Source organism: Manis javanica, chromosome 4 (genome assembly GCF_040802235.1).
Source record: "Manis javanica isolate MJ-LG chromosome 4, MJ_LKY, whole genome shotgun sequence".
NCBI classification, from domain to species: Eukaryota; Metazoa; Chordata; class Mammalia; order Pholidota; family Manidae; genus Manis; species Manis javanica.
The window spans coordinates 168,596,857-168,623,192 of NC_133159.1; the positions used below are offsets into that span (position 1 = coordinate 168,596,857).

The window sequence follows — 26,336 nt, forward strand, 5'->3', positions numbered from 1 at the left end:
GAGCTGGTCTTTTGTACCCCTGTGTTAACATGTCATTGGTGGGTCTAGTCATCCTAGAGCAATTGTCTGGAGAAGGGGCAGCATCTGTGAGCCATTAATACCTGGGGGATGGGTATACTGGTCCTGTAATGGGGACATCATAGTGTCCACTATAGTAGGATCTCTTTTCTTCTCCTTACACCAATAAGTTTTGTCATTATTTTTCTTGGTTCATTTGCAAAGACAAAAGCAACCTGTACCACTACTTCTTTTTTTCAACTCACTAGATTAAGGTAAAATGAGTTAAAATATGTGATAGTGACATACACATACACACAAGTATTATACATATTTTAAAAATAAGAACTAATTGGAATAATACTTCTGAGACTTTTAATGTGGATACTAGATTTAGAAATTTCATAGTTCCAGTTAATGTTTTTAATGGATTTATTAAGTCTTCTTTATTTAAGAATAGGCACTGAAGAGAAGGTCAGAGTACATAGGCTCAACTGTGGCCTTACGTATATATTGGCTGTATAACTGTGGGCTTGCTCTTTCACTTTTCTTTACCTAAGCTTCCTTTTTTTTTAAATGAAGCAAATACTACATTAAGCGGATTTGTTAAGGGATTTTGATGAAGATTAAATGAGATTATATTAGAATATTTTAAATATGTATTTTTTTCTGACTTGTATATAAACAATCTGGTACATAAGAAAATAGTTGTTCATTCTAGGAAAATATAGATTGAAGAGTTGTAAGATTTATTATTTAGATTTCTTGGTATATTTTTAAATGAAGTATATTTCACATATATCCTTACATTTAACACATACTTTCTCTAAGTATTTAAATAATTACTGAAGTAAGTATTTACCAAAGTTAGAGTTTCTATTCAGTCTCTTAAATTAAGATTAGAGGGGAAAAAAACTAAGAATAGCTCTTCAGGATAAATATATAAAAGGAATATTTCATAAATAAATTCTTGGAATTAAACTCCCACTTGGTCCTGATCAATATGTTAGTAGATTTTATTTTGTGAATATTTTGTTTAGGATTTTAGTATCTATGTCAAAAGAGATGTCTGTAATATTTCTGTCTTGTGGCAACCTTGTTGATTTTTCCTATCAGCTATTCTTTTCTTAGAAAATGAGTTTGGAAGTGTTCCTTTTTTTTCCTACTCTCTGGAACAATCTTTGTGTAATATTGGTATTATTTCTTCCTTAAATGCATTGTTAAGATCATCTTGCCCCAGAATCTCCTATGTGGGAGTGTGTTTTTACCTTACACAAAAAATTTCAAACATATAGAAAGTTTAATAATCTTATAGTTAATACATGTATACCCACCTCTTCAGATCTGTGAACATTTTGTTATAATTGCTTTATTACATGTCTACATTCCCATCCCTGTATACATTTCATTTCATTTTTTGATTCATTTCAAAGCTGTTAAGAGACATCAGTGTGCTTTCCTCTAAATATTTAAGCTTGAATATCATTAAATATAGTTCAATATTTGTTTAATTTTTTCTTTTGAGGTAAAATTTATATGTAGTATGCATAAATCTTATGTGAACATTTGCTGAGTTTTAACAAATGTATACATCTGTGTATCCCAGACTCCCTCAAGATAAAGAATATTACCATTATCCTGGAAACTTTCCTTATGCTTTTTCTCAACTAATATTCACATCAACCATTATTCTGAATTATTTCCTAATGTAGATTACTGCATACACTGCTATGTAAGGTTCTTTCACTTAGCATATATATTTTGAGATTTATCTGTGTTTTTGAATATATGAATAGTTCATACCTTTTTGTTGTTGAGTAGTATTCTATTTTATGAAAGTCCCACAGTCTATCCATTTTCCTGTTGATGAACACCTGTGCTAGATTTTGGCTATTACAAATAAAGCTTTTATGAAGTTGTTTACTAGTCTTTTTATGCACATATGTTACAGTTTGTAAGGGAGTCATACATTTAGTATATTCTTAATTTTATAATATATTGCTAGACTTTTCCCAAAGAAATTGTACCATTATACTCCTAAAACAATACGTTGAAGAGTTTCAGTTGCTCACTTTCTTGGTCAATATTTGATACTGTCAGGCTTTTAAAAAATTAGTTCTGGTGGGACTTTAGTCATTGGTAGCTCATTGTAATTTGTGTTTCCCTGATGATAAATTATGTTGAATTCTTTTAATAGGTGTCTTGGCCATTCATACATCATCTTTTTTAAAGTGTCTGTTCAGACTTTTTACCCATTTAAAAATTTGTCTCTTATTGAATTGGAGGTGTTCTTTATATATCATGGATATCATTTCTGGTTTAGATACATGTTTTGGAATAATTTCTCCCAGTTTGTGACTTGCCTATTAATTTTATTAATGTTATTTTTGATGAGCAGATGTCTTTACAAATTTAATGAAGCCCAAATATCAGTTATTTTTTCTTTTATTGTTATTAGTTTCTGTTTTAAGAATCCTTTCTCTACCTCTAAATAATGAAGATATTCTCCTATGTTTTCTTCTAAAGGCTTTACGATTTTAGTGTTTTATGTGATGTTTTATGTTTGATTTATTTTGAATTAACTTTCATGTATTGTATGGACACAGATAAAGGTTAATTTTTTTTAGAAAAGGATATCTATACTATCTGTTCACACTGTTGAAAAGACTTTCCTTACACATTAATGACTTTGTTGAAAATAAATGGGAACACAGGCCATACCTCATCTTACTGCATTTTGCTTTATTATTCTTTGTGGATGATGAGTTGTTGTTTTTTTTCTGATTTATTTATTTATTTATTTATTTTTTATTTTGTTATCATTAATCTACAATTACATGAAGAACATTATGTTTACTAGGCTCTCCCCTACCCCAAGAACCCCCCACAAACCCCATTACAGTCACTGGCCATCAGCATAGTAAGATGTTGTAGAATCACTACTTGCCTTCTCTGTGTTGCAAAGCTCTCCCCTTTCCCTCACCCCCCACATTATACATGCTAATCATAATACCCCGTTTCTTCTTCCCTGCCCTTATCCCTCCCTACCCTCCCATTCTCCCCAGTCTCTTTCCCTTTGGTAACTGTTAGTCCATTCTTGGGTTCTGTGATTCTGCTGCTGTTTTGTTCCTTCAGTTTTTCTTTTGTTCTTATACTCCACAGATGAGTGAAATCATTTGGTATTTGTCTTTCTCTGCTTGGCTTATTTCACTGAGCATTATACCCTCTAGCTCCATCCATGTTGTTTCAAATGGTAGGATTTTTTTTCTTCTTATGGCTGAATAATATTCCATTCTGTATATGTACCACATCTTTATCCATTCATCTACTGATGGACACTTAGATTGCTTCCGTTTCTTGGCTATTGTAAATAGTGCTGCGATAAACATAGGGGTGCATCTGTCTTTTTCAAACTGGAGTGCTGCATCCTTAGGGTAAATTCCTAGAAATGGAATTCCTGGGTCAAATGGTAAGTCTATTTGGAGCATTTTCAGGAACCTCCATATTGCTTTCCACAATGGTTGAACTAATTTATATTCCCATCAGCAGTGAGGGAGGGTTCCCCTTTCTCCACAACCTTGCCAACATTTGTTGTTGTTTGTCTTTTGGATGATAGCCATCCTTACTGGTGTGAGGTAATATCTCATTGTGGTTTTAATTTGCATTTCTCTGATGACTAGCGATGTGGAGCATCTTTTCATGTGTCTGTTGGCCATCTGAATTCCTTCTTTGGAGAACTGTCTGTTCAGCTCCTCTGCCCATTTATTAATTGGATTATTTGGTTTTTGTTTGTTGAGGTGCATGAGCTCTTTATATATTTTGGATGTCAAGCCTTTATTGGATCTGTCATTTATGAATATATTCTCCCATACTGTAGGATACCTTTTTGTTCTATTGATGGTGTCCTTTGCTGTACAGAAGCTTTTCAGGTTGATATAGTCCCACTTGTTCATTTTTGCTTTTGTTTTCCTTGTCCAGGGGGATATGTTCATGAAGAAGTCACTCATGTTTATGTCCATGAGATTTTTGCCTCTTTTTTTTTCTAAGAGTTTTGTGGTTTCATGACTTACATTCAGGTCTTTGATCCATTTCAAATTTACATTTGTGTATGGGGTTAAACAGTGATCTGGTTTCATTCTCTTACATGTAGCTGTCCAGTTTTGCCAGTACCATCTTTTGAAGAGACTGTCATTTCCCCATTGTATGTCCATGGCTACTTTATCAAATATTAATTGACCATATATGTTTGGGTTAATGTCTGGAGTCTCTGATCTGTTCCACTGGTCTGTGGCTCTGTTCTTGTGCCAGTACCAAATTGTCTTGATTACTATGGTTTTGTAGTAGAGCTTGAAGTTGGGGAGTGAGATCCCCACCACCTGGATTGCTTTGGCTATTTGGCGTCTTTGGTGTTTCCCTATGAATTTTTGAAGTATTTGTTCCAGTTCGTTGAAGAATGTTGTTGGTAATTTCATAGGGATTGCATAAAATCTGTATATTGCTTTGGGCAGTATGGCCATTTTGACAATATTAATTCTTCCTAGCCAAGAGCACGGGATGAGTTTCCATTTGTTAGTGTCTTCTTTCATTTCTCTTAAGAGTGTCTTATAGTTTTCAGGGTATAGGTCTTTCACTTCTTTGGTTAGGTTTATTCCTAGGTATTTTATTTTTTTTGATGTAATTGTGAATGGAATTGTTTTCCTGATTTCTCTTTCTATTGGCTCATTGTTAGTGTATAGGAAAGCCACAGATTTCTGTATGTTAATTTTGTATCCTGCAACTTTACTGTATTCCGATATCAGTTCTAGTAGTTTGGGAGTGGAGTCTTTAGGGTTTTTTATGTATGATATTATGTCATCTGCAAATAGTGACAGTTTAACTTCTTCTTTACCAATCAGGATTCCTTATATTTCTTTGTTTTGTCTAATTGCCGTTGTTAGGACCTCCAGTACTATGTTAAATAACAGTGGGGAGAGTGGGCATCCCTGTCTTGTTCCCAATCTCAGAGGAAAAGCTTTCAGCTTCTTGCTGTTCAGTATGATGTTGGCTGTGGGTTTATCATATATGGCCTTTATTATGTTGAGGTACTTGCCCTCTATACCCATTTTGCTGAGAGTTTTTATCATGAATGGATGTTGAATTTTGTCGAATGCTTTTTCAGCATCTATGGAGATGATCATGTGGTTTTTGTCTTTCTTTTTGTTTATGTGGTGGATGATGTTGATGGATTTTTGAATGTTGTACCATCCTTCCATCCCTGGGATGAATCCTACTTGGTCATGGTGTATGATCCTTTTGATATATTTTTGAATTCAGTTTGCTAATATTTCATTGAATATTTTTGCATCTATGTTCATCAGGGATATTGGTCTGTAATTTTCTTTTTTGGTGGGGTCTTTGCCTGGTTTTGGTATTAGGGCGATGCTGGCTTCATAGAATGAGTCTGAAAGTATTCCCTCTTCTTCTATTTTTTGGAAAACTTTAAGGCGAATGGGTATTATGTCTTCTTTGTATGTCTGATAAAACTCCGCGGTAAATCCATCTGGCCGAGGAGTTTTGCTCTTTGGTAGTTTTTTGATTACTGATTCAATTTCTTTGCTGGTAAGGTAATTGGTCTGTTTAGATTTTCTGCTTCTTCCTTGGTCGGTCTTGGAAGGTTGTATTTTTCTAGGAAGTTGTGCATTTCTTCTAGGTTTTCCAGCTTCTTAGCATATAGGTTTTCATAGTAGTCTCTAATAATTCTTTATATTTCTGTTGGGTTCATCGTGATGTTTCCTTTCTCATTTCTGATACTGTTGGTGTGTGTTGATTCTCTTTTTCTCTTAATAAGTCTGGCTAGAGACTTATCTATTTTGTTTATTTCTCAAAGAACCAGCTCTTGGTTTCATTGATTTTTTTCTATTGTTTTATTCTTCTCAATTTTATTTATTTCTTCTCTGATCTTTATTATGTCCCTCGTTCTGCTGACTTTAGGCCTCATTTGTTCTTCTTTTTCCAATTTTGATCATTGTGACATTAGACTATTCATTTGGGTTTGTTCTTCCTTCTTTAAATATGCCTGGATTGCTATATACTTTCCTCTTAAGATTGCTTTCGCTGCATCCCACAGAAGTTGGGGCTGTGTGTTGTTATTGTCATTTATTTCCATATATTGCTGGATCTCCATTTTAATTTGGTCGTTGATCCATTGACTATTTAGAAGCGTGTTGTTAAGCCTCCATGTGTTTGTGAGCCTTCTTGCTTTCTTTGTACAATTTATTTCTAGTTTTACATCTTTGTGGTCTGAAAAGTTGGTTGGTAGAATTTCAATCTTTTGGAATTTACTGAGGCTCTTTTTGTGGCCCAGTATGTGTTCTATTCTGGAGAATGTTCCATGTGCACTTGAGAAGAATGTGTATCCTGTTGCTTTTGGGTGTAGAGTTCTATAGATGTCTATTAGGTCCATCTGTTCTAATGTGTTGTTCAGTGCCCCTGTGTCCTTACTTATTTTCTGTCTGGTGGATCTGTCCTTTGGAGTGAATGGTGTGTTGAAGTCTCCTAAAATGAATGCATTGCATTCTATTTCCTCCTTTAGTTGTGTTAGTATTTGTTTCACATATTCTGGTGCTCCTGTGTTGGGTGCATATATATTTATAATGGTTATATCCTCTTGTTGGACTGAGCCCTTTATCATTATGTAATGTCCTTCTTTATCTCTTGTTACTTTCTTTGTTTTGAAGTCTATTTTGTCTGATACTAGTACTGCAACACCTGCTTTTTTCTCTCTATTGTTTGCATGAAATATCTTTTTCATCCCTTGACTTTTAGTCCGTGCATGTCTTTGGGTTTGAGGTGAGTCTCTTGTAAGCAGCATATAGATGGGTCTTGTTTTTTTATCCATTCAGTGACTCTATGTCTTTTGATTGGTGCATTCAGTCCATTTACATTTAGGGTGATTATCGATAGGTATGTACTTATTGCCATTTCAGGCTTTAGATTCGTGGTTACCAAAGGTTCCAGGTTACTTTCCTTATAACTTAACTCACTTAGTATGCTGTTACAAACACAATCTAAAGGTTCTTTTCTATTTCTCCTCCTTTTTCTTCCTCCTTCATTCTTTATGTATTAGGTATCAAATTCTGTACTTTTTGTCAATCCCTTGATTGACTTTGGAGATAGTCAATTTAATTTTGCATTTGCCTCGCAATCAGCTGCTCCACCCTCCCTACCGTGATTTAACTGCCTCTGGTGACAGCTATTAAACCCTAGAAACACTTCCATCTGTAGCAGTCCCTCCAAAATAGACTGCAGAGATGGTTTGTGGGAGGTAAACTCTCTCAGCTTTTGCTTATCTGGAAATTGTTTAATCCCTCCTTCAAATTTAAATGATAATCTTGCTGGATAAAGTAATCTTGGTTCCAGGCCCTTCTGTTTCATGGCATTTAATACATCATGCCACTCCCTTCTGGCCTGTAAGGTTTCTGCTGAGAAGTCTTATGTTAGTCTGATGGGCTTTCCTGTGTATGTAATCTTATTTCTGCCTCTGCCTGCTTTTAACAGTCTGTCCTTATCCTTGATCTTTCCCATTTTAATTACTATGTGTCTTGCTGTTGTCTTTCTTGGGTCCCTTGTGTTGGGGGGATCTGTGAATCTCCATGGCCTGACAGACTATGCCCTTCCCCAGATTGGGCAAGTTTCCAGCAACTATCTCCTCAAAGACACTTTCTATCCCTTTGTCTCTCTCTTCTTCTTCTGGTATCCCTATAATGCGAATATTGTTGCGCTTGGACTGGTCACACAGTTCTCTCAATATTCTTTCATTCTTAGAGATCCTTTTTTCTCTCTGTGCCTCAGATTCTTTGTATTACTCTTCTCTAGTTTCTATTTCATTTATTGTCTCCTCCACCATATCCAACCTGCTTTTAATACTCTCCATGGTGTTCTTCAATGATTGGATCTCTGACCTGAATTCATTCGTGAGTTCTTGGATGTCTTTCCGTACCTCCATTAGAATGTTGATGATTTTTATTTTGAACTCCCTTTCAGGAAGAGTCACGAGGTCCATATCATTTAAATCTTTCTCGGGAGTTGTATTAACAATTTTACTCTGGACAAGGTTCCTTTGGTGTTTCATGTTTGTATATGGCTCCGTCTAGTGTCCAGAAGCTCTATTCTGGAGCTGCTGAGCCCCTGAAGCAATGTTGGGGTCCCAGGGGAGCGGTACTGGTGTCTGGGGGTAGGAAAGAGCTGTTCCCTGCCTCCTGGCTCCCGTGCCTGTCTCCACTGCCTGAGCCAGTGAGCCGGTCACACAGGTATAAGTTTTTGTCCCAGAGCAGCCAGATATGGATCCCTGCTTTCCACAAGCAGCCGGAATCCCAGTCTCCCCAGGAACTCTGCCTCTATTAACTTTCCAACCCAGTAGTCATGGGAGTCTCATGAAAGCACCATGAAATGTAGGTTTGTGCTCCCAGCACAGATCTCCGGAGCTAGGTATTCAGCAGTCCCAAGCCTTCCACTCCCTCCCTGCTCTGTTTGTCTTCCTCCCTCTGGTGAGCTTGGGTGGGGGAGGGGCTCCGTTCCTGTGGAGCAAGGGCTCTGGTAGGTTACCGGTTTGCTGAGGTCTGCTCTTTTCTCCAGGTGTGTGCAGTCTGACGCAGTCCTCTTTCCTGTTGCTCTCTTATGATTAGTTGCGCCAATTAAATTTTCTAATTGTATCCAGTTTTAGGAGGAAGCCTCTGTCTCTCCTCTCACGCCGCCATCTTTAATTCCTCTCCAATGAGTTGTTTTTTTTAATACAAACTGCACATTTGTGGCAACCCTGTGTGGAGTAGATTTGTCAGCATCATTATTCCAACAGTATTTGCTTACTTCTTGTCTGTGTATCACATTTTGTTAATTCTGGCAAATTTCAAACTTTTCTTTATTACAGTAGTGTTAACAGTGATCTGTGATGAGTGATTTTGACTTGTTGAAAGCTCAGAGGAGGGTTTGAGTTTTTTAGTAATAAAGTACTTTTTAATTAAGGTATGTACTCTTTTTTTAAACAATGTTATGGCAGACTTAAACTGTGGTATAGTATAAACATAACTTTTATATGTACTGAGAAATCAAAAAAACTCATTTGACTCAGTTTATTGTGGTGCTCTGGAACCAAACCTACAATATTTCTGAGGTATGCCTGTCTAAGTGTAGGACTTTTTCTAGACTACGTATTTTGTTCCATTGATATGCTTGATAATACTTAGGTCATTATCATCCTGTCAAAATTACTGAGCTCTTAATTAGGGTAAGTCTTGAATTTAGATCATGTAGGTGCTCCAGCTTTTTTGTTAGTATCCAAGATTGCTTTGGATGTTCTAGTCTCCTTGTATTACAATATGCATTTTAGAATCAGCTTCTCAATTTCTACAAAAAAATGTCTGCTGGAATTTGACTGAAATTGTGTTAACTTTTTAGAACAGTATATGGAGAAATGACATTTTAACAATACTAAACCTCCCAATCTAACATGGCATATCTCTATGTAAGTGTTTTTTAAGCAACCTTTTGTAGTTTTCAGTGTCTTTTGTTGAGTGTTTTTGAGTCCATGTTCATGAGGTATGTGGTCTGTAATTTTCTTTTTTTGTAATCTGTTAGGTTTTGGGCTATGAATATGCTGCCCTCATAAAATGTGTTGGGAAGTATTACCTCTGTTTTTTTAAAGAATTTTGTAAGATTGGTTTTATTCTTTGAACATTCAGTAGAACTCACCAATGAAATAATCTGACCCTGTAATTTTCTTTGTGGGAGGAGTTTTGATAAAATAAATTTCTTTAATAGAGATGGAGTCATTTCAGATTTTCTGTTAAACTTTGTGTTAGCTTTGGTAAGTTATATTTTTTCAAAGAATTAGTTTCATATAATTCCATCAAATTTTGTTAATATATAAATTAATATAATTAATATAATACATTTGGTGTAAAGTTGCTTATTATATGTTTAAAAGCCATTAGTATCTGATAAAATGCTATTTCATTCCTGATATTGGCAATTTATCTCTATTTTCCCCTTGATCAGCCTTGCTAGGGGTTTATCAATTTGATTACTTTTAAGAAATTCAGTGTTTGGCTTTGTTTTTACCTCTTTTGCATTTGTTTTCTCTTGCATTCATTTCTACTCTTTACTCTTTTCTTCTAATTTCTTTGGATTTGATTTGCTGGGGTTTTTGAACGTTTTGAGATAGAAGCCTTGATACTGATTTTCATCCTTTTCTTCTAATACATGCATTTAAGGTATACATTAATTTACAAGCATTGCTTCAGTTCCATTCTGTATGTTTCCCTAAGTCATCTTTTCATTATTGTCCATTGTAAGTATTTTTAAACTTCCATAGTAATTTTTATTTTTGCTACATGGGTTATATAGAAGTGTACCAGTTAATTTTCCAGCAGTAGGGGATTTTCTCAATTTTTAAAAGGTATTCACTTTTAACTTAGAAAATATGCCCTCAAAGACTTCAGTACTTTGAAATTTGTTGAGACTTGTTTTATGACCCAGCATACATTCCATTTTGGTATGTGTTCTGTGTGTGTTTGTGTATTCTGTTTTTATTTGAAAGAGCGTATTATATATATCTATTAAGCCTAGTTGGTTAATCGTGTAGGTGAAATTTTCTATATGTCAGTAAATTTCTTTTTGTCTGCTTGAGCTATTGGTAAAGGTGTGTTAGTCTCCCATGTGATTATGGATTTGTCTGTTTCATCCATTAGTCTTAAATATTTCTGCTTTACAAATTTTTTTTGGTATCATTAATCTACAATTACATGAAGGACATTATGTTTTCTAGGCTCCCTTCACCAAGTCCCCCCCACATACCCTTCACAGTCACTGTCCATCAACATAGTAAGATGCTGTAAAATCACTACTTGTCTTCTCTGTGTTGCAAAGCCCTCCCTGTGCCCCCCCCACACTATACATGCTAATCATAATGCCCCCTTTCTTTTTCCCCCTCCTTCTCCCTCCCTTCCCACCCATCCTCCCCAGTCCCTTTCCCTTTGGTCACTGTTAGTCCATTCTTGGGTTCTGTGATTCTGCTGCTGTTTTGTTCCTTCAGTTTTCCTTTGTTCTTATACTCCACAGATGAGTGAAATCATTTGGTACTTGTCTTTCTCCACCTGGCTCATTTCACTGAGCATAATACCCTCCAGCTCCATCCATGTTGTTGCAAATGGTAGGATCTGTTTTTTTTCTTATGGCTGAGTAATATTCTATTGTGTATATGTACCACATCTTCTTTATTCATTCATCTACTGATGGACATATAGGTTGCTTCCATATCTTGGCTATTGTAAATAGTGCAGTGATAAACATGGGTGCATCTATCTTTTTCAAACTGGAGTGCTGCATCCTTAGGGTAAATTCCTAGAAGTGGAATTCCTGGGTCAAATGGTATTTCTATTTTGAGCAATTTGAGGAACCTCCATGCTGCTTTCCACGATGGTTGAACTAATTTACATTCCCACCAGCACTGTAGGAGGGTTCCCGTTTTTTCACAACCTTGCCAACATTTGTGGTTGTTTGTCTTTTCGATGATGGCGATCCTTACTGGTGTGAGGTGATATCTCATTGTGGTTTTAATTTGCATTTCTCTGATGACAAGTGATGTGGAGCATCTTTTCATGTGTCTGTTGGTCATCTGAATTTCTTCTTTAGAGAACTGTCTATTTAGCTCCTCTACCCATTTTTTAATTGGATTATTTGCTTTTTGTTTGTTGAGGTGTGTGAGCTCTTTATATATTTTGGATGTCAACCCTTTATCGGATCTGTCATTTATGAATATATTCTCACATCCTGTAGGGTACCTTTTGTTCTATTTGAAGGGCCCCCACCAGTAAGATGGCGAACTTCTGGCTTCTCTTCCGGGTCCTCGGTTCGCGCCGGTGCCACCTGAAGCCCAATCACCTCTCGCCCCCCTCCCAATCCCAGCACCTAGCCAACAGCTACCAGCCCCTTAGAAGTAACACCACAATCACCCCATGCCCCTTCCTATATAACCCAGCACCTTTCCCTAATAAAGCGGATTTCTCCAGTGAATTGCTGCTGTGTGTTGCTCCTTTCCTTTCATTGGTGCCGAAACCCGGGAGATGGGACACCCCAACTGGGCCCCGTCTTCCCCCTGACACCAGCAACAGTTTGCCCTCGTCCTCTTTTTCCGGCGCTGGCTCATCACACTCACCACTCCTCTCTGGCCTTTAGGTAAGTTTTCCCCCCGGAGTGGGCCACTCTCCCCCGAGCTATCGCAGTGCCATTGACCATGATCGTCCGGCAAGGCCCTGACGCTCGGGGACGAGGAGGGAACTCTCCCCACCTCAGGCCTTCACGGCTGCGGCGGACCCTCAGGCCCCTCCTCCAACAGCCATAAATCCCTGCCTCAGGCCTTCACAGCTGCAGCAGACCCTCAGGCCCCCCTCCAACAGCCATAAACGAGGTGACTCCTTTGCGGATGAGAACGCTTCCTTTTTTCCCCCCTCCTCCTCCTGTTCCGTCTGCTGAAATCCATTCTGTCTGCCGAAAATTCCTAGTACTAGGTACCTCGTGACTCCGGCACTCTGCCTTCTTAGAGAAGTCTGGGTGACGACCCACACTTCCTAAGAAATTCCAACTCGTATACGAGTTTCTGCAGACCACCAAGGATCATTGGGGACACCCTTTCTCTCCTTGCAGTCTGCTTCCAGTCCGAGGATCTCCACTCGTCTTCCCCTGTTTGTCTCCTTCTCTGTCCTTTAGCCATGGGAGCCTCCTCATCCCTCCCTGAAAGTTCACCTCTTGAATGTCTGCTTAAGCATCTGGCTACCCTCTCCCTGACACCTGATATAAAACCAAAACTTCTCCGTAAATATTGCTCCCAAGATTGGCCAACATACCCCCTAGACAATAACAACCAATGGCCCGCAGGGGGAACTCTTGATCCTAACATCACTCGCGATCTTTTTAACTACTGCCAGCGCCTGAAAAAATGGAAGGAGATTCCCTATATTGAAGCTTTTCACCTCCTAGCTCAAAATCCCAGCCTCTGCACCACCTGCTCCCAGCCCCAAGTTCTCCTAGCCTGCAAGCCTTCTCCCTCCCCTCCCCACACTCCCAGTCCCTTTTCAATTACCTTTGACCCAGCTGACCAGCCTCCGCCATACAGGCTTCCCCGTTCGGCCCCTGCCCCTCCTACAACCCCTCCACCCTCCACCACAGCCACTGCCTCCACCCCCATAGAAGCCTCCCGTCCTCTCCCTTCCCCCTGTTCTCCTACAACAGCCCCTCCCCCTTCCTCTACCACCGCTGCCGCTGCTGCCTCCACCCCCGCAGAAGCCTCCCGTCCTCTCCCTTCCCCCTCTTCTCCTACAACAGCCTCTCCCCCTTCCTGTACCACTGCTGCCCCTGCTGCCTCCACCCCTGCAGAAGCCTCCCGTCCTCTCCCTTCCCCCTCCTCTCCTCCCTCCATCACCATCTCCTCCCCCACCTCACCTCCTCCTCCTCCCTCCCCCTCACCTTCCCCCCTCCCGCAGATGGAGCCTGAGCCTTTCAGCCCCCCTCTAAGTCCCAGGAGCCTCCTCCATCTTTGCCCCCTCAGACTCGGTCCCGAGGCCCCCCCAAATTATCACATCTTTGCCCCCATCACCTGTTTCCCCCCACAGACTGAGCCAGAACCCTTCAGTCCCCCTCAGACTCGGTCCCAAGGGCCTCCCAAAATTATCGCCCCCCCCTCCGAGAGGTAGCAGGATCCGAAGGCATGGTGCGCGTTCACGTCCCTTTCTCCTTAGGAGATTTAGCCCAACTAGAGAAATGCCTAGGTTCCTTTTCCACTGATCCCATGACATACATCAGGGAGTTTCAATGGACCCTCCAGTCTTACAGCCTCACACATCATGACATTTTCATGCTCCTGGCCAATACTCTCCTCCCTGAAGAGCATAGACGAGTTTGGGACTTCGCCCAAACACACGCTAGTGAAACCCACAGGACTGACCCCACTGTTGTCCCTGAACAAGACCCACACTGGGATTATAACACCGCCGTGGGTCTCCGCTCTCGAGATATTTTTGCCTCCTGCTTAATAGCAGGTCTGAAAAAGGCAGCTCGTAAAGTAGTCAATTTTCAAAAGCTACAAGACATAATTCAAAAGAGAGACGAAACCCCCTCCGAGTTCTTAGACAGATTCACTCCAGCCCTATTACAGTATACCAGCCTGGACCCAGAAACACCTGAAGGAAGACATGTCCTTATGACATAGTCCTTATGACATACTTCCTAGCTCAAAGCTACCCTGACATTAAAGCTAAACTCAAAAAGTTAGAACAGGGCCCCGCTACCCCACAGACTGAGATCCTAACAGTGGCCTTTAAAGTCTTCCATAACCGGGAGGAGGAGAAAGAATGCCGTAAACAAAAGGCTGATCAGGCCAATTTCCAAATGTTGGCCCAGCTGATAAAACCACAACCTGGGCGCCCCTCTACAAACAAGCCCCCCCCCACCCAGGAGCTTGTTTCAAGTGCAGAAAAGAGGGACATTGGTCAAGTGCGTGCCCCTCCCCCAGATCTCCTACCACCCCATGCCCCAGATGCCACAAAAAGGGCCACTGGGGGTCTGATTGCCCAACCACCCGAAGGGGAGGCTGGACGAACAACCCCCATCCTAAGCCCGCCGTAGTGGGGCTGGCAGAAGAAGATTGACGGGTCCCGGGGGCTTCTCGCCCGACCATTTCCATCACCAAACAGGAGCCCAGTATTACTTTAATAGTAGATGGTCGCCCCATCTCCTTCATCCTAGATACAGGAGCCACCTTCTCAGTCTTGTGAGAATACCGGGGCGCTACCACGCCTGCCATTACTCCTATAGTCGGGGTAGGAGGTAAACAGATTTTCCCATTAAACCCCCCCCCCTCCCCCTTCTATGTACAATCCAAAACAATCCCATACCTTTCTCTTACTCCTTCCTGGTTATGCCCCAGTGTCCCATCCCTTTACTAGGATGGGACATGCTTTCTCTCCTCCATGTTTCCATAACTATATCCACTCCCACAGCCCCCAGTACTCCCTTTCTGATGGCCCTCATAGCTGACGACCCCCCTCTACCCAATGAAAGCTCCGGTTCCGCCCTCATACACCCTGTAAATCCCAAAGTTTGGGACATTACAAGCCCCTCTGTGGCCCTATGTCCTCCTGCCTCTATCAAATTACATGACCCCTCTCAGTATATCTGTCCGGCCCAATACCCCCTAACCACTTCAGCCCTCATAGGCCTCCAACCCATCATTCAAGATCTCTTAAACAAAAATTACTTCAGACCCACTCACTCCCCATTTAATACCCCCATATTAGCTGTTAAAAAATCCAACAGATCTTTCCGCCTTGTCCAAGACGTTCACCTCATCAACATGGTTGTTGTCCCTATCCATCCCTTAGTTCCAAATCCATACACCCTTTTATCACAGATCCCTGCCTCAGCATCCCACTTCTCAGTCCTAGATCTCAAGGACGCATTTTTTTCTATCCTTGTGGACCCCTCCTCCCAAGATTTTTTCACCTTCATCTGGACGGACCCATACACGAGACATTCTGAACAACTTACTTGGACAGTTTTGCCACAAGGCTTCTGAGATAGTACCCATATTTTTGGACAAGTCCTAGCTCAGGACCTCAAACAGTTTCATCATGATCACTCCAAGTCCACTTTATTACAATATGTAGACGATCTTCTACTCTGCAGTCCCTCGTGGGAACAGTCTCAACTTGACACTGCCTCTCTACTTAACCTTCTAGCTTCCAGAGGTTACCGGGTATCCCCTGTCAAAACTCAAATCTCTTCCCCTTCTGTCACTTACCTTGGATTCCTTCTGTCTCAACAAAGAAAAGTCCATTACCTTAGACAGAAAACAACTCCTCTCTGACCTGCCCGTTCCCAAAACCAAGACAGAAATCCTTTCCTTTCTAGGCCTGGCTGGGTATTTTCGAGCGTGGATCCCTCACTTCTCCCTGTTGGCAAGACCCCTATATGACCTCAGCAAGGGCCCCCCTGAAGAATCATTATCATCTTCACCCCGACACTCCTTCATTAAGCTCCGTCAAGCCCTTGTGGAAGCTCCAGCTCTCCATCTCCCTGATTTGTTGAAACCCTTCTCATTATACATTCATGAGAGGTCCAGTCAAGCTCTAGGAGTCCTAGGCCAATATTATGGCCCATCCTTTGCCCCAGTAGCTTATCTCTCTAAGCAATTAGACCCCACAGTTCGGGGATGGGCCCCCTGCCTACAGGCATTAGCTGCTGGGCAGCTCTTGGAGAAAGAAGCTCATAAACTAACATTCGGGGCGCCCCTTACCATTCTGTCCCCACATCACCTAAAAGATCTCTTAACCTACAAAAGTTTACAGACTCTCCCTCCCTCCAGACTCCTGACCTCCTACTCTTGGTTACAGCTCATTCAAGACACCACCATCTTTCTCAACCACACCCTCACATCACTACAGTGCCCACTGCTGGCTGCCATGCCCCTTAATATTTCCAACTACTCCTTCCATGCAGAAGGACAACCCCTGCACCCCCTGGCAGACATACCCCTATGGGAACCAGAATATGCAAATAATCTCACCATCCACCACTGTGTAGGCCCAACTCCACCCCCCTCCAGTGCACTTCACTGCCTCTCTATCTACACCCCTACCTCCGGCTCTAAGACTTTTACGCAACCGGGACACTTCTTTAGGTGTAATGGCAGTCTTTTCAACTCACTGCCTCCCAACTCCGATACACCCTGCATTCTCATCAGCCTAATCCCACATCTTACACTTTACAGCATTGCAGAATTTCTTGAGCTCCAACCTCCCTTGCCCTCGCGCACAAAAAGGGCTGCTTTCCTTCACATCATGGTCGGTATCTCTTTGACCACCTCAGCCATTGGGGCAGGGTTTTCGGGAGGAGCCTTGGGTCACTCTCTATGGGCAGTTAGAGATCTCAACACCAAACTTGAGGGAGCCCTGACATCCACTGCCAATTCCCTAGCCTCTCTCCAAAGACCGGTCACTTCGCTAGCTGAGGTCACCCTTCAAAACCAGCAGGCCTTAGATCTGCTTACAGCCGAGAAGGGCGGCACCTGCGTCTTCCTCCGGGAAGAGTGCTGCTATTACATCAATGAATCAGGCATTGTAGAAACTGACATTACCAAACTCACCGACCTTGCCTCCAGCCTCCATTCTGCTTCCAATTCCAACCCATTCTCTTCAGTACTAACAAACCCCCTCCTTACCTGGGTCTGGCCCATTGCAGGCCCCATAATAATTATTCTTCTCGCCTGTCACTTCTTACCCTGTATAATAAAGTTCATCAAATCCCAAGTCGGAAAAATCTCTAATCAAGCTTTCAACCAGCTTTTACTCAGGAACTACCAGCTTCTGGCCACAGAAGATCCCTCACCCTCACGTAACCTCCTCACCACATGCGGAGATGGACCCCACTCTCCGCTGGAAACTGTTCCTGGAAACAATGGCCACAGATGCCTGGCTCCTGACACCCATATCCTCTTGGCACCATTAGAATCAACAGGTCCTCGACCTATGGTTACAGGGAACCTTCATTGATTTCCAAACCTGAAGAAGTCCACATCTACTCATCCTTACTGTGGGGAGTCCTATCAACCCTTTCCTCTCAATCTTCAAGCCCTCACTCCCTTCTCCGCCCCTGTTCAGCAGGAAGCAGTCAGAGAGAAAGCAACGTCCACAACCCCATAGAGGAGAAAGGGGGGAATGAAGGGCCCCCACTAGTAAGATGGTGAACTTCCGGCTTCTCTTGGGTATCCTCGCTTCCCACCGGCGCCACCTGAAGCCCAATCACCTCTCGCCCCCCTCCCAATCCCAGCACCTAGCCAATAGCCACTAGCCCTGTAGGAGTAACACCACAATCACCCCATGCCCCTTTCTATATAACCTAGCACCTTTCCCTAATAAAGCGGATTTCTCCAGTGGATTGCTGCTGTGTGTCACTCCTTTCCTGTCACTATTCATGGTGTCCTTTGCTGTACAGAAACTTTTTAGCTTGTTATAGTCCCACTTGTTCATTTTAGCTTTTGTTTCCCTTGCCTGGGGAGATACGTTCATGAAGAAGTCACTCATGTTTATGTCCATGAGATTTTTGCCTTTGTTTTTTTCTACGAGTTTTATGGGTCATGACTTACATTCAGGTCTTTGATCCATTTCGAATTTACTTTTGTGTATGGGGTTAGACAGTGATCCGGTTACATTCTCTTACATGTAGCTGTCCAGTTTTGCCAGCACATCTGTTGAAGAGACTGTCATTTCCCCATTGTATGTCCATGGCTCCTTTATCAAATATTAATTGGCCATATATGTTTGGGCTAATGTCTGGAGTCTCTGTTCTGTTCCACAGGTCTGTGACTCTGTTCTTGTGCCAGTACCAAATTATTTTGATTACTGTGGCTTTGTAGTAGAGCTTGAAGTTAGGGAGTGAGATCCCCCCCCCCCCACTTTATTCTTCCTTCTCAGGATTGCTTTGGCTATTCAGGGTCTTTGGTGGTTCCATATGAATTTTTGAACTATTTGTTCCAGTTCATTGAAGAATGCTGTTCGTAATTTGATAGGGATTGCATCGAATCTGTATATTTCTTTGAGCAGGATGGCCATTTTGACGATATTAATTCTTCCTAGCCAGGAGCATGGGATGAGTTTCCATTTGTTAGTGTCCTCTTTAATTTCTCTTAAGAGTGTCTTTTAGTTTTCAGGGTATAGGTCTTTCACTTCCTTGGTTAGGTTTATTCCTAAGTATTTTATTCTTTTTGATGCTATTGTAAATGGAATTGTTTTCCTGATTTCTCTTTCTGTTAGTTCATTGTTAGTGTATAGGAAAGCCACAGATTTCTGTGTGTTAATTTTGTATCCTGCAACTTTGCTGAATTCTGATATTAGTTCTAATAGTTTCGGAGTGGAGTCTTTAGGATTTTTTATATACAATATCATGTCATCTGCAGATAGTGACAGTTTGACTTCTTCTTTACCAATCCTGATTCCTTGTATTTCTTTGTTTTGTCTAATTGCTGTGGCTAGGACCTCCAGTACTATGTAGAATAACAGTGGGGAGAGTGGGCATCTCTGTCTTGTTCCCAATCTAGAGGAAAAGCTTTAAGCCTTTCGCTATTCAACATGATGTTAGCTGTGGGTTTATCATATATGGCCCTTTATTATGTTGAGGTACTTGCCCTCTATGCCCACTTTGTTAAGAATTTTTATCATGAATGGATGTTGAATTTTGTCAAATGCTTTTTCAGCATCTATGGAGATGATCATGTGGTTTTTGTCCTTCTTTTTGTTTATGTGGTGGATGATGTTGATGGATTTTTGGATGTTGTACCATCCTTGCATCCCTGGGATGAATCCCACTTGGTCATGGTGTATGATCCTTTTGATGTATTTTTGAATTTGGTTTGCTAATATTTTGTTGAGTATTTTTGCATCTATGTTCATCGGAGATATTGGTCTGTAGTTTTCTTTTTTGGTGGGGTCTTTGCCTTGTTTTGGAATTAGGGTGATGTTAGCTTCATAGAATGAGTTTGGGAGTATTCCCTCCTCTTCTATTTTTTTGGGAAACTTTAAGGAGAATAGGTATTATGTCTTCTTTGTATGTCTGATAAAATTCCGAGGTAAATCCATCTGGCCCGGGCGTTTTTTTTCTTGGGTAGTTTTTTGATTACCGCTTCAATTTCTTTGCTGGTAATTGGTCTATTTAGATTTTCTGTTTCTTTCTGGGTCAGTCTTGGAAGGTTGTATTTTTCTAGGAAGTTGTCCATTTCTTCTAGGTTTTCGAGCTTGTTAGCATGTAGGTTTTCATAGTATTCTCTAATAATTCTTTGTATTTCTCTGGGGTCCATTGTGATTTTTCCTTTTTCATTTCTGATTCTGTTGACTCTCTTTTTCTCTTAATAAGTCTGCCTAGAGGCTTATCTATTTTGTTTATTTCCCTGAAGAACCAGCTCTTGGTTTCATTGATTTTTTTCTATTGTTTTATTCTCGGTTTTATTTATTTCTTCTCTGATCTTTATTATGTCCCTCCTTCTGCTGACCTTAGGCCTCATTTGTTCTTCTTTTTCCAATTTTGATAATTGTGATGTTAGACTATTCATTTGGGATTGTTCTTCCTTCTTTAAATATTCCAGGATTGCTACATACTTTCCTCTTAAGACTGCTTTCGCTGCATCCCACAGAAGTTGGGGCTTTGGTTTGTTGTTGTCTTATTTCCATATATTGCTGGACCTCCATTTTAATTTGGTCATTGATCCATTGATTATTTAGGAGCATGTTGTTAGGCCTCCATGTGTTTATGAGCCTTTTTGCTTTCTTTGTACAATTTATTTCTAGTTTTATACCTTTGTGGTCTGAAAAGTTGGTTGGTAGGATTTCAATCTTTTGGAATTTACTGAGGCTCTTTTTGTGGCCTAGTATGTGTTCTATTCTGGAGAATGTTCCATGTGCACTTGCGAAGAATGTGTATCCTGTTGCTTTTGGTTGTAGAGTTCTATAGATGTCTATTAGGTCCATCTGTTCTAGTGTGTTGTTCAGTGCCTCTGTGTCCTTACATATTCTTATATTCTGTCTGGTGGATCTGTCCCTTTGGAGTGAGTGGTGTGTTAGAGTCTCCCAAAATGAATGCATTGCATTCCATTTCCTCCTTTAATTCTGTTAGTGTTTTTTTCACAAATGTTGGTGCTCCTGTATTGGGTGCATATATTTTTATAATGGTTATGTCTTCTTGTTGGACTGAGCCCTTTATCATTATGTAATATCCTTCTTTATCTCTTGTTACTTTCTTTATTTTGAGGTCTATTTTCTCTGATACTAGTATTGCAACACCTGCTTTTTTATCTCTGTTGTTTGCATGAACTATCTTTTTCCATCCGTTGACTTTTAATCTGTGTATGTTTTTGGGTTTGAGGTGAGTCTCTTGTAAGCAGCATATTGATGGGCCTTGCTTTTTTATCCATTCAGTGACTCTATGTTTTTTGATTGATGCATTCAGTCCATTTACATTTAGGGTGTTTATTGAAAGATACGTACTTATTGCCATTGCAGGCTTTAGATTTAGATTTAGATTTAGAACGTCTGGTTACCAGACGTTCAAGGTTATCTTCTTTACTACCTTACTGTCTAACTTCACTCACTTATTTAGCTATTATAAACACAGTCTGATGATTATTTCTCTCCCTTCTTATTCCTCCTCCTCCATTCTTCATATGTTAGTGTTTTGTTCTGTGCTCTTTTTAGGAGTGCTCCCATCTAGAGTAGTCCCTCCAATATACCCTGTAGAGGTGGTTTGTGTGAGGCAAATTTCCTCAACTTTTGCTTGTCTGGCAATTGTTTAATCCCTCCTTCACATTTAAATGATAATCATGCTGGATACATTATCCTTGGTTCAAGGCCCTTCTGTTTCATTGCATTAAATATATCATGCCATTCTCTTCTGGTCTGTAAGGTTTCTGTTGAGAAGTCTGATGATAGCTTGGTGAGTTTTCCTTTATAGGTGACCTTTTTTCTCTCTCTGGCTGCCTTTAATACTCTGTCCTTGTCCTTGATCTTTGCCATTTTAATTATTATGTGTCTTGGTGTTGTCCTCTTTGGGTCCCTTCTGTTGGGAATTCTGTGTGCCTCCATAGTCTTAGCAACTATTTCCTCCCTAAGTTTGGGGAAGTTCTGAGCAATTATTTCTTTAGAGATACTTTCAATCCCTTTTTCTCTCTTTTCTTCTTCTGGCACCCCTATAATGCAGATGTTGTTCCTTTTGTATTGGTCACACAGTTCTCTTAATATTGTTTCATTCCTGGAGATCCTTTTATCTCTCTCTCTGTGTGTCAGCTTCTATGCTTTCCTGTTCTCTGGTTTCTATTCCATCAATGGCCTCTTGAATCTTATCCATTCTGCTTATAAATCCTTCCAGAGATTGTTTCATTTCTGTAATCTCCCTCCGGACGTCATCCCTTAGCTCTTGTATATTTCTCTGCAGCTCTGTCAGTATGTTTATGATTTTCATTTTGAATTCTTTTTCAGGGAGACTGGTTAGGTCTGTCCCTGCAGATCCTCTCTCATGTGTTGTCTGAACTATTTTGGATTGGTCTAAATTGTTTTGCCTTTTAATGGTGATAGTGGTGGCTGTAGGCAGGTTGTGGGTATGTCAGCTGGGAGAAGAAAGTCCTTTCCTGCTTGCTGGATGCCTTTCCCTTCTCCGCTGCCTGTGTCAGTTACCCACACTCCTGGAGCAGCCACCAGGTTAATTCCCTATGCTGCTGTGGGCAGGGTCTCTGTCAGAGCAGCGTGGAGCCCTGTGGGAAGTGGCAGACATGCCAGGTGCGCTCCTCTGCAATAGCAGCACCCCTGCTGGGCATCTGTGTGCCAGCAGCAGCCTTTGGTTTTGGCCCAAGCAGCTGTGCATTGGGCTAGGATTCCGGTTGGCTGCTGGGAGCGTGGCTGCTCCTTCTGGCACTGCTGCAGGTGTGCACGTGCCTCTCCTGTGCCCCTCTGGCACTGCTGCCATTGGCACATGAAGACCACTCCCGGACCGCTCGGTTGCCGCCGCTGCGGGCTTGTGCGGACCTCTCCTGGGCTCCTCTGGCACCACTGCTGTCGGTGTGTGTGGGCCGCTCCCAGACTGCTCAGTCGCCACTGCAGCGGGCTTGTACAAGCCGCTCCTGGTCCCCTCTGGTGCCACCAGCGCACACAGGCTGCTCCCGATCCCCTCTGGCACTGCTGCCCATTGTGCTCGTTGCCACTCTCCCACTACTGGTCCGGTGTGTCAGGGTCTGCGCCAGTTGGGGGAACAACTGGCAGGCTGCTTAATGCTGTGAGGGGCTTCAGAGCTGTGCTGCCGCCCAGGGGTTTAGGGTGCCTAAAGTTTCCTGGGAGTCCCAGCTGCTGGCTAAGTGTGCCGGGATGACTTTGTCCAGCTGTGGGGTCCCTGTCTCTTTAAGACTTGCAAAAAGCACTCACTTTTATTTTGTCTCAGGAGTGCTGGTGACGGGGACCTGCCTGCAGGTTTTGCTTTTCCGTTTCTCTAATATCCAGCACCCCATGCACCTTGTGTCTGCGCTCCAGGCACTGATTTCTAGAGCTGGTTGTTTAGCAGTCCTGGGGTTTGACTCCCTACCCGTTCCGACTCCTTTCTTCCCGCCGGGTTCTGGGGTGTGGGAGCGTTTGGGTCTCACCTGGTTGCGGCTTGTATCTTACCCCCTTTGTGTGGTGTTGAGTTCTCACAGATGTAGATGTATCCTGGCTGTTGTACTGTATCCACTTGTGTCTCTTTTAGGAATAGTTGTATTTATTGTATTTTCATAAATATATATGTTTTTGGGAGGAGATTTCCACTGAACTACTCATGCCGCCATCTTCCCGTGATCTTTCTGTGCTTTACATATTTTTAAGATTGGTTGTTTGGTGCATTCAGATTTAGGATTGTACAGTATCTTCTTGTTGGTGTGACTTTTTAATTACTAAGAATTGTTTATCTTCAGTAGTGTTTATTGCCTCAAGTTTACTCTGATATTGGCATAGCTAGGCCAGCTTCCTCTTAATTGGTTTTCAGATGGTGTATCGTCTATCATTTTATATTCAGTCTTTCTGTGTCCAAAAGTAATCTTTCAGTAGAGTATTTAACATAACAACATATAACATGAGTTTAAAGCTACCATCTATTTGTTTTATATTTTATTCACATGTATATGCTTTTTCTCTCACTTCTTTCTTTCAGTCAAATATCTTATTTTCTCATCTCAATTAGCTTTTAATGGCTCTTAGAATTACTACATGAACTTTGAGTTACTGCAATGTAATATAAATGATGACTTCTGCCACTTCTTGCATAATGAAGGTATATTAGAAACTTTAACTCCATTCACCCAAGTCCCGACTTCTTTGTTCCATTATTCATTTTAAATCTACATATATTTTAAACTTAACAGACTAGTAATGTTATTTTTATTGTCTCTGTTCATTCATATTTGTCAACATTTTTCCTTTTCTATGGCTCTGTTTTGAATTTCTGTGTTTTTTTCTAGTATCAGACATCTGAAAATGTCTTTATTTGGTCATTGTGTTAGAAGAACTCCCTTTCAATATTTCTTTTACTGATAAATTGTTTTTCTGAAATCTCTTTTATTTCAGTTTCATTTTTCAAACATATTTTTAATTGTGAAAAGATTCCTTTATTGGCACCTATTTTCTTTCAGAATTAAGAAGTCATTCCATTGCCTTCTGCCATTGATCATTTGTGTTGAAAGTTATCTCTTAGTGTTTTGATTGTTGCTCCTTGAAATGTTATTTTTTTCCTCTTGTTGATTAAAGATGTAATTTTATGTCTCTCTCTGATGTTATGAAATTCTTGATTATTATCCCTCAGATATTGCTTCTTTCTTATTTACTCTTCTTTGTTCTGGAATTTCAATATGTGTGTTAAGCTTTTCATTGTATTCCATATGCCTCTTTTAGTCTATTCTGTATTTTTCAACCTTTATCTCTGTGCTTTGGTTTGGATATTTTCTGTTCACCTCTGTTCTGGTTTGCTTCTCTTCTGTCCAATCTGCTGGAGGCACCAAGTACTGTCAACACTTCTGGGAAATTTTGCTAAAAAGAGTAAGGATATAGGAACAGTAATTGGGCCATGTGCAAATAAAGAGAGGGCCTTGCTTATTTGTTTTTGGATAGAACATACTAGCATGTTTAAGGAAAAAATTGAACCTGAGAGAGAAAAGGAAGATGATTTTTGGATAAAACTTTTTGAAAGGGGAGAGAAGACATAATCCAAAGCACAGCTAGAGAGACTTTCCTTTGATAGGAGTGGAACATAAAGAACAATCTCTCTTGTGATGTAGAATTCTGGCTTGACCAATGGAAAATATACAGCTGCTATAAGTTTCTACACTTTTAAACTTTGGGTGTATGTGCATTGGGCATATGGGGAAATTGCCTAAGAAATGTAGAGTCAAGTAAAAGGTAGATTATTTATAGCTAATGCTGTTTTCTATTTTTTTCTACCCTCATGATATCTACCATTATGTCTTAAGGTACACAAAATATTATGGTATACTTTGAAATGTTTAATTAAATTAATTGATTAAATGTTTCTGTTATATAGCTAAATAATACTGTATAAGCACAATTATTTGTTATGCATTTCAACTTCATTCTTAACAGTATTCTGAATAGAATATCAAGTTTTTTGATATTTTCTCATTTTCTTTTACAGTTTTGTGAGTACTACAGTAGCACAACCATGTTTCGGAATAGTCTCAAGATGCTTCTTACTGGAGGGAAATCAAGTCGTAAAAACAGATCAAGTGGTAAGGAGCTATGATACATTTATTTTGTGTGATCTTTTAATTCTTTTAGGGATCTGAATTAATGCTACAACACTTTGGCAGTTTACCTGATTGAGAAAAAAAGTTTATGTTTTTATAGGCTGTCATATTCTTACTAAGAGGAAGGGACACTTGAATACTTATCAGGAACAGTTAGGTAAAGGAAGGAAGGAAAAATTGGCTCCTAATATGTGAGAGTAATGCTTCTGTCCCCTAACTAAAAACCTTATAGATCTAAGTATACTTGTTGAATTAACATGTGAAATTATTTCAGTCCTAGAAACTCTTTGGGGAATAAGACTGTAAAAACAGGAACTCTCTTTGAAGAGTTACATAAAAAGTGAAATATAAATTGAAGGTTTTTATAGTTATTAAAGTTTATAAAGATTTAAGAACAAGGGAATAATTTTTTAGCTTTTAAAGTAAAACCTAACCAAAAGTATATATACTTCTTTTGGAGAAATATTGAAGAGAAATGTGCTAAATGTCTTCTGTTAATGGGTTATAGGTAAATTCTTTTAATCTTCTTAATTTCCTAAGTTTTCTGCATTTTATAGATTTACATTGGTAGTATATTCATTATCATTCAATTAAAAATGTTTTTCTTAGCTCCTGTTGTGATTTCTTGACCCATAAGTATTTAAATTATAATTGTTCTCTTCCAAATAGTTGATGATTTCTTGGTTATCTTATTATTAATTTAGCTTAATTGTACTATTATCAGGGACCTATGGTGTATTATTTTATCCTTTTGATATTTATTGAGATTCACCTTACAGCTTAACATATGATCAATTTTGGTGAATGTTCTGAATACACCTGAAAATAATATGGATTCTGCAGTTATTGGCTTCATTGTAGGTCTATTTTATTAATGTTGGTCCTCAAATATTTTATATCCTTACTTAGTTTTTAAAAATTGTTAACCAAGAAAAGTGTGATTAAATCTCACACCATGATTGTGGAATTGTCTATTTCTCCTCTTAGTTCC

At 40.2% G+C, this 26,336-nt stretch overlaps 1 protein-coding gene across 10 annotated transcripts in view; it reads left to right on the forward strand.

The window, feature by feature from the left end:
• TANC2 (tetratricopeptide repeat, ankyrin repeat and coiled-coil containing 2) overlaps positions 1–26,336 on the forward strand; it is a 374,308-nt gene that overhangs the window by 49,842 nt on the left and 298,130 nt on the right. For all 10 annotated transcript variants that reach the window (XM_036997193.2, XM_073235742.1, XM_073235743.1 and 7 more), the window contains exon 2: positions 25,234–25,327. In XM_036997193.2, the coding sequence (XP_036853088.1) occupies positions 25,261–25,327 (67 nt within the window). In that variant the 5' untranslated portion in view covers positions 25,234–25,260. The remainder of the gene's footprint in view (positions 1–25,233; positions 25,328–26,336) is intronic.